This window comes from Papilio polytes, unplaced genomic scaffold, assembly GCF_000836215.1.
Source record: "Papilio polytes unplaced genomic scaffold, Ppol_1.0 DF821956.1, whole genome shotgun sequence".
Classification (NCBI taxonomy): domain Eukaryota; kingdom Metazoa; phylum Arthropoda; class Insecta; order Lepidoptera; family Papilionidae; genus Papilio; species Papilio polytes.
The window spans coordinates 1255356-1263514 of NW_013527248.1; the positions used below are offsets into that span (position 1 = coordinate 1255356).

At 35.2% G+C, this 8159-nt stretch overlaps 2 protein-coding genes across 2 annotated transcripts in view; one reads left to right on the forward strand and one right to left on the reverse strand.

Annotated features, from left to right (window-relative positions):
- Positions 1 to 11: 11 nt before the first annotated feature.
- On the reverse strand, positions 12 to 2023 carry LOC106107559 (dnaJ homolog subfamily C member 28). Its single transcript, XM_013288436.1, has 4 exons — positions 1825 to 2023; positions 1371 to 1589; positions 835 to 1185; positions 12 to 471 (listed from the first exon to the last, which is right to left on the reverse strand). The coding sequence occupies exons 1-4, from the start codon at positions 1921 to 1923 to the stop codon at positions 43 to 45; spliced, it is 1098 nt and encodes a 365-aa protein (XP_013143890.1). The 5' UTR covers positions 1924 to 2023; the 3' UTR covers positions 12 to 42.
- Positions 2024 to 2381: 358 nt separating this feature from the next.
- Positions 2382 to 8159, forward strand: part of LOC106107517 (ankyrin repeat domain-containing protein 13D) — an 11846-nt gene continuing 6068 nt past the window's right edge. The window contains exons 1-5 of the mRNA XM_013288393.1: positions 2382 to 2633; positions 5483 to 5624; positions 7004 to 7174; positions 7710 to 7853; positions 8094 to 8158. Coding sequence (XP_013143847.1) covers positions 2532 to 2633; positions 5483 to 5624; positions 7004 to 7174; positions 7710 to 7853; positions 8094 to 8158 — 624 coding nt within the window. The 5' untranslated portion in view covers positions 2382 to 2531. The remainder of the gene's footprint in view (positions 2634 to 5482; positions 5625 to 7003; positions 7175 to 7709; positions 7854 to 8093; position 8159) is intronic.

Below are 8159 nucleotides of genomic sequence, written 5' to 3' on the forward strand. Positions count from 1 at the left end.
AATTATATCACAGATTTTTTAAATTTAAATGATCAACTCAACTTAATTGAGTTTCTTCTTTTTATTAAATGTTAACAATTCACCTAAAGCGTTAAAGAAAATTCCGATTATATCTTCATTGTGATTGGTTGGTTGTCTTACAATCTGTTTTTGAGGTTGTTTATGGACAACGGAATGTTCTCCACTCTTTAATATATCCTCGCAAATTTGATCAAAATCAACATGAAATTTCTGTTTGTTCATCACAGGAACTATTAAATTGTACATATTGATTTTAATATTGATAGAATCTGCTAAATTTTTATTACTCTCGTATATTTTTTCCCATTTAATTGTGTCTTCATCGCTCAATGGATATGGACCTAGGTACATTCTGTCATTTTTTATTTCTTCCTTCAAAGCCTCAATATCTTGATCTATCTCTTTCCTCATTGTAATCCATTCTGGTGTAAATCCATTGTTTATTAACACCTAGAAAAGAAACAAAGAAATATAATTTTGTAAAATGTTAAGAAAATGCTTTTAGTTTTTTATTGTTCCCGTGTCATTTAAAAAACAAAAGTAGCCTATGTGTTCCTCCAGACTATGCTCTACTATGCCAAATTTCATCGAAAACCATTCTCTAACAACAATCCATCTAAACTTATGACCTATAGATAAAATGACGAACAATTTTGTCTCACGAGATATTTTTTTTTAATAACATGAATTGACAAATGGAATTCTGAAAGAATTTTTAAAATAGGCCAAGTAGTTTACGAGTTGTCCCAATACATACTAAAAAACAAATCATTGCTCTTTAAAAAAATTAGTAAAGACAAAAGCCATATTTACCTCATTTAATTTGTGAGTAGTAAAATCAACATATGGATTAGTATTCTGATCTTTCAAAGGTTTGCCTTTACCCGTTAAATTCTCAAACTCTCCCTTCGATATCGACTCTTGTATTAAATCTTCCACTAATCTATCAAAACCATACTTAGTTTTAACATCATGTTTTTTACTGTAACTCTCCTTTTTTAGTAATGCTTTATCTGTAGCTACGGCTTTAGATATACGATGCTCCATAACATTTTCCGCAGCCTTTTGTGCTCTAGCTTGTTGCCATTGCTTCTGTCTTTGGAACGGTGTGCCGTAACCTACACCTTCGAAGCTTAAGTATTGACGATGCTGCGGTGCAGTATGCTGAAATTCAACCAGTAAGTATATATTTATAAAATTTTAAAAATTCAATTATTTGTAAAAACTAAAAGGAAACATAAATGCAGACAGAGTTGTGGGCAAAAGCTAGAATTTAATATAAAACGAATATTTGCCTTTCTTTATTAAATTAAAGATATATCAACAACAATAAAATAAATATAACATACTTTGACATCATGCACAATCTTTTCCACTTCCTTGCTATTGCTGACCCCAGTGTTATGTTTTGACAGCAATCTGAATGCATTCTCTATAGCAACAAACTTTTCTATATTTGCATCTGGAGACCCTGAGTCTGGATGATACTTTTTAGCTAATTTAAGAAATGCTTCACGCACATCCTCTTGTTTTGAATTAACTGGTAAGTTAAGTACTTTGTAACTGTTCTGAAATTAATGAATAATTTCACGTTAGTATGCTAGCATCGGCATTTAAAGAAATTGTATGATCTTTTATTGAAGGCCTCTATATCTTAACTGTTTGGAAATACTACTGAGCCTAAAGTATTTCTCGATGCGACTGTGCTAAATTATTTTGAAAATGGGTAAGTGCCAGCCCTTGAGGTGATAACAACTGTATCTGGTAAAAATTGTTTGTTATGTAAAAATAAGAACAACTTACTTCAATACTTTGTTTAGAAATGGTTTCAATTCTTCGTCGAGGACAATAATAAATTAAAGTATTTTTTAGACGGCAACTGTGGAACAGCGTTTTATTCATTTTCGTAAAGCTGCTGCTAGATTGCTGAAATAACAATTAACAATCTGAGTTAAATGACATTAAGATTTTATTAAGTAATTTTTAATATCAATAAATAGAATGCGTAGGCGATATTTTTATTTTTTACAACTGATTTTAAAATTGACATTGACGTATTATGATAACATAATAACAATGACAACAAAATGACAATTACAGAAAATGTTGACATTTGATAAAGATTATGCCATTTCATATCCGGAAATTCGAAGGTTGCACTGCCTAAATGGTTTTTCGGAAAACAACAAAGCACGAAGTGACATTATGAGAGTGCCTACGATTAATAGATATGGTCCTTATAAATTAAAAAATGCTAGTTCAACTTTCTATGACTACGATAGTGAATGGTTGGCGAATGGTGGTTAATCTGACAAATTAACTACTCTTTGATTTTTTTTGACATTTCTGTGACAGTACGACAGATTTTTGACGTTTAACTTGAGTAAAATGAAATAATTGTATCCCGTTGTGTATTCTAGTGTAAAATATCCGTAAAACATCCTATAAATAAGGAGCAAATTAAGTGAAATCATAATTATTCTTGTGTATGTGATAAATGTTTTGAAACAATGGCTTTAAGTGTGCAAGACGTCGCTAAACGGTATCCAATTCATTGGCTGGTTTGGAATAACGAGCACCAAGAACTGAAGAACTCCTTGGAAGCTAATAAGGTACACTCAGGATCTCATAATTTACATGATAAAAAATTACCTTTTTGTTACATTTTATTGTTTGTATTGTATACACATATGTACATATCCCAATATTCCAATTTGAAAAGTACTAACTAAATGTCGTCTTAATATATAATAGTATTAAATTCCTAGATTAGAGTTATAGAAATGATAGATCTAGAATTACAATGTAATCATTCTCCATCTGTATTTCATACAATAGTAAAATTTTAGTATGAAAAAAAATCACATTGCTTTTCGTAAAAGACTTTCTACACTCTATTTCTTTAAAAAATGTTTGCATCTAATAATAGAAGTATTCAATGTTATGTATGGATTACTATATTCCTGTGTTAAGGTGGGGTTAAGATAAGAAAGCTTTGAACATAATATACACAAAATGACATCACAATATGACTCAGAGAGCATTTTTAATACTGGCTGATAACAAGCCATTGAATATAATTAACACATACACAGCCAGCATGGTTACATAAATGTAACATGCAACTGTGATGTGTTTACTTATGGCTATGTAAATTATACATTTAATAAACATATATTAAGCGAGGCAAAACTAAATATTAATATGATAATTACTACCAAACATGAACATATGATAGACACCCAAAATCTGTTCTCTTATGTTAAACAACTTATTTATTAAATTGTTTAAACTTTTGTGAGACATTATTACAACTAATTATTAAGCACTCAAATATTATTTCCGGTGGCGCCACTGACTAGTTTTGGGACCCTTTAGGGGTCTATCTTTAGTGCAAGTGTTGTCGGACTTTCTTTGTGGTCAAGTCAACAGTGGTAGTGCCTGCTTTAACATCTTAGCACGAATGGGCCGGCACGCCCGGTGAATACCACGACCACACAGAAGACAGGCTTGAAATGGAACCAATTCCGTGTTTTGTCTGATGAGTGTGGTGCCAGAGGCCTAATTTAAGTCCCTTTCTCTTTACCACCCTTTTCTTAAAAGGAGAGGATGGGAAGGGGAAGTGGATTTGACTGTGGAGGAGATGCACAGGAAGGGGATATATCCTCTTTATGTGCGTCTCCTCCTCCATCGGATGAGGGTAGGCAACGCATCTGCAATTGCGGATGTCTATGGGCAGCGGTCGCTTCGCCATTTTGGCGGATTCATGTGGCCGTTTGCTCGTTTGCCACCTTATGTTATAAAAAAAAAGACATACTTAGCACTGGCATTAAAAACATTAAACAATATTAGAATGGCATGAATAGGGTTTAATTTTATTTTACACATCTTTTATCATTTTTCTTTTGATATAGATAGATTTGCAAAATAAAATAAACTTTGTTTAAAATAGATAAAACTGAATTTTATATGTAAAAAAAAATACTTTGCTCTCCGAATTGTCTAAACAAACTCTGATGCTCAAAAGTGAATCTAGTGTATAGATAGAATAAAGCAAAACTTAGGGGACTACCAATTACTTAGTGGGAACAAGTCTAGTGTCACACTCAGAGATAAAGTGACATATATTTGCTTTGTATGATAATGCCTTAAGTCCATTTTGTACAGCATACTGTATAAAAATAAATGATAACCATTTTGATGTTTAGATGTTTTTTATAGCCCAACTAGTTTTTGCCCACGACTCCGTCTGCGTGAAATTAAAATAAATTTGAATAAAGTAGCCTAAGTGTTCTTCTAGACTATCCTCTACATCTATGTAAAATTTCATCAAGATATGTTTAGCAGTTTAGGCTACAAACTCTAACAAACATTCAACCATCCATCTAAACTTTCGCATTTATAATATTAGTAAGATGAAGTAACCTACATATATTATTTTTTATTTTTCTTCAATATAGCAGTTTTGTGATGATAAGGGTTAAGATTAAATTGTTTGTTCCCAACAATATTTCTATTAATCATTATTTTTTTATTTTTAAAACTATAGTAATAAAATTTTAGACTAGACCAACCTTCATACTTCATACTAATATTATAAATGCGAAAGTTTAGATGGATGGATAAACAACTGAATGGATTTCGATGAAATTTGGTAGAGATGTAGAGGATAGTCTGGAAGAACACATAGGCTACTCACTTTTGTTTTTTTTTTTAATTCCACTTGGACGGAGTCACGGGCGAAACCTAGTGTGATATAAATGTAGGTTGTGTATAATTGTCGCTTATGTTAATCGAGTGCGCGTGTCGCGTGGGAGTCCGTCTGTCGCGGAAGTAAAGTTTTTGTGTACGGCTTTGAAGCCTAACAAACAGCCGTGTTTATGACATACTTATAATTGTATTATACAAAGCCGTACAAATTGATATGCCCTTGATATTACATTGATATATGCTAAATCACGCGCCGAATTTTGTACCAAAAATCGTTATAAGTGGAGCGAACTTACATTTTTTTTATATTACCAGATTTTTGTTGATGTAGTAATATTTTTTGTATCTAACTAAGCTAGAGCTTGTTATGGTTTACGATAATAATGGAATTGTAGAATTCGAACTTTGAACGCAAGAATCACGCGATTGGAATTCCGTACTCTTAATCAGTAGGCTATTGCTGCTTAAGTCTCAATCACCTTTCTCTTTCTCTCTTCCCTTTTATGCATCATAATATATGCGAAAGTTAGATGTTTGGATGTTTGTTAGAGTTTGTAGCCCTAAACGGCTGAACGGATCTCGATGAAATTTGGCATAGTTGTTGAAAATAGTCTGAAAGAACATATAAGGTAATCACTTTTCTTTGTTTTAATTTCATGCGCACGGAGTCGCGAGCGAAAGATAGTTATATTATAAAGGATGTGGCAAGAGAATATATGTAATTGACATTCCAAATTGTTCAATATTTCAGTTCACAAAAGAAGACATCGAGTTGAGGGACCCTCGCGGTCGCACGCCGCTTTTGCTGGCGGTAACGCTGGGACATATCGAGGCAGTAGAGGCGCTCATCAATGCAGGCGCTGATGTTAATTGCGAGAAAGACGGCTGGACAGGTAAGGAATAAACAGAGTACTGCAACGCGGAATTAAGAGTCAAATATCCAGTCATCATTCGTCAAGTTCAGTCATTCTCGAGTGACATAAGAATCTATAATCTCTAAACGCACTGGAACTTTAAAGTGTAGCATGTTGCAGGTCTACAAAATTCATTTCTAATTCCAATTGTAATATATTAAGATCTAATTGCCACACTACGGGACTACCATAGTAATAACGAGCTGTTGCTCGCGACTTCGCCCGCGTGAAATTTAAACATTATGGCCTATGCTACTCACTGATAATGTAGCTTTTTAATGGTGAAACAATTTTTGAAATCGCCCCAGTAGTTTTTGAGTTTTTTCAATACATAGTCAAAAAACACAGTTCCATCCTTTTTATAATATTAGTATAGATTAAACAATTCCGAATGTTGGCACTTAAGTTAAATTGTTTTATATCTCACGAGCTGTTGCCCGCGACTTCGTCCGCGTGGTATTCGAAAACGTACAAACTATATAAATTACAAAAAGCTACGTATTTCCGGGAACCGGACATTTCTCGGGGATGAAGCTAATCCCATGTGTACTCCAGACTTTGTTTTATATCTGTGCCAAATTTCAATAAGATAAGTTGAACCGTTGCAGAATGATCGAGTAAACATTAAAAAACTAAATTAATGAATCCCATGGGAACCGTAACTATTCCCGGGATAAAAAGTAGCCTATGTGTTCTTCCAGACTATGCTCTAAACCTGTGCCAAATTTCATGGAGATCCGTTCAGCCGTTTAGGCTACAAACGCTAACAAACATCCATCCATCTATCCATCCATCCATCTAAACTTTCGCATTTATAATATTAGTAAGAAGTAAGATGTAATATTAGTAAGATTAGATTTTTCCCATAGGAAAATATCAGTTTCACTATTGTATTCAATATTTATTTAATACCCCTCAGTGTTATTGTTACACAATGCTTTGTGACCGATCGACAAAAGTTTACCTTTCCCATGTAGTTATGATGTTGCGACGTTTGTTTATCTGTATTAAATTTGTAATGGAAAATTGAATTGCGAAAACGTACCCAAAAATGAACATTAGATAACAATAGACTGATGTATGCTTTTTTGGCATAATTTGATAAATTTATACCTCAAAAAATACCTTTCTCAAAATACATACATAGGCGTCACCAGCCGATCGTGTAGGTTTAGATGAGTATAAGGGGGGAGGCAGTTTTCCCCTACCAATGTGACTGGCGACGCCCATGTTGTGCGAAGTAAAATTAAGGAAATAACGAGTTGTAGTCTAAAATTATGGATGTACATCTCTTCTCTCTTCTGTTCTTCGTTTAGGCAGTAATTTGGAAGGCGTTATAAATGGTATGGTATTTGTAGCGGTGCAGGAGGCGACAGCGCGGGGCGACGCAGCATTGCTGTCGCTGGTGCTGGCGCGCCGTGACCGGCAGCGGCATGCGGCGCGCGCGGCCGGCGTGCCCGACCTCCTGCGGCGGCTTAGCCTTGCACCTGACTTCTATGTAGAGATGAAGTGGGAGTTCACCAGCTGGGGTACGTGCATGTATTCGAATAGCTGGCGCACACCGTTGACTAAACAAATTGTGCGATTGTCGATTATTTCGGAGCCAATTTAACCAAAAATTCAATAGCGTGAGTACCTCCATAAAAGCTCTTAGGAATCGAAGCGAGATTAAACAGTTGTGCGACAGTTTAGTCAAAGGTGTACGGTCGCTCTTACACAACACAAAGTATACACACAATACTGTAGCATAGTTTTTTACAGCATAAGAATTCGCCAAAATATTAAGTGACCGATGCCTAAGGAACTTTATTTAAAGTTGATTTCAACAGAGATGACGCAGAGAAAGAGGATATTTTCCCTAACTATGCATTCCATCCCCTGTCAATATATCTACCCCTTTTTGTACTTAAAGGGGCAGAGGGGAAATAGATAATGTCTACAGCACGCAACTTGATGGCAACTATTTTGTATCTAATGATTTCAGACAGTTTTTTAAGTGACAATCGTATCCTATCAGCATCCAGTACAATTAAGTGAGGTGCTGTATTAGGCTGTATATTTCAGTGCCGCTGGTGTCGCGCTACTGTCCGTTCGACACATACAAGGTGTACAAGCGCGGCGGCAACGTGCGCGTCGACACCACGCTCGCCGGCTTCGACGATACCACCTGGCAGCGCGGAGAGCGCACCTATATATTTAGAGGACAGGGTACGTGCGTCTTGATAGCATAAACTGCGGCAGGTTACGTGATACATGTTAAGGGGATAAAACGTAACACACCATACAGACACTTTAATTCTACTAATATAGTATAGAGGTGTTGTACTACGTATCTCCAATACAAATAACGCTGAAATTCGTCATAAACAGATGGGCTTCTTGATGATTTTTTTAAATTTGCATTGGTAGAATCGCTGGCGACTAGTATAAGGACTGACCATTGTGTAGGTAACCGCGCGAGCCTGGTGGAGCTGGACCACACGCTGGGCACTGCGTGGTGCGAGCAGCTGGACG

Excerpts from the sequence above, each read along its gene's own strand:
- LOC106107559 (XM_013288436.1), bottom strand. The coding sequence starts at position 1,923 with ATGAATAAAACGCTGTTCCACAGTTGCCGTCTAAAAAATACTTTAATT. Across the intron at positions 1,590-1,824 it reads TTTCTAAACAAAGTATTGAA|AACAGTTACAAAGTACTTAA; the intron begins GTAAGTTGTTCT and ends CATTAATTTCAG. Across the intron at positions 1,186-1,370 it reads AGATTGTGCATGATGTCAAA|CATACTGCACCGCAGCATCG; the intron begins GTATGTTATATT and ends GTTGAATTTCAG.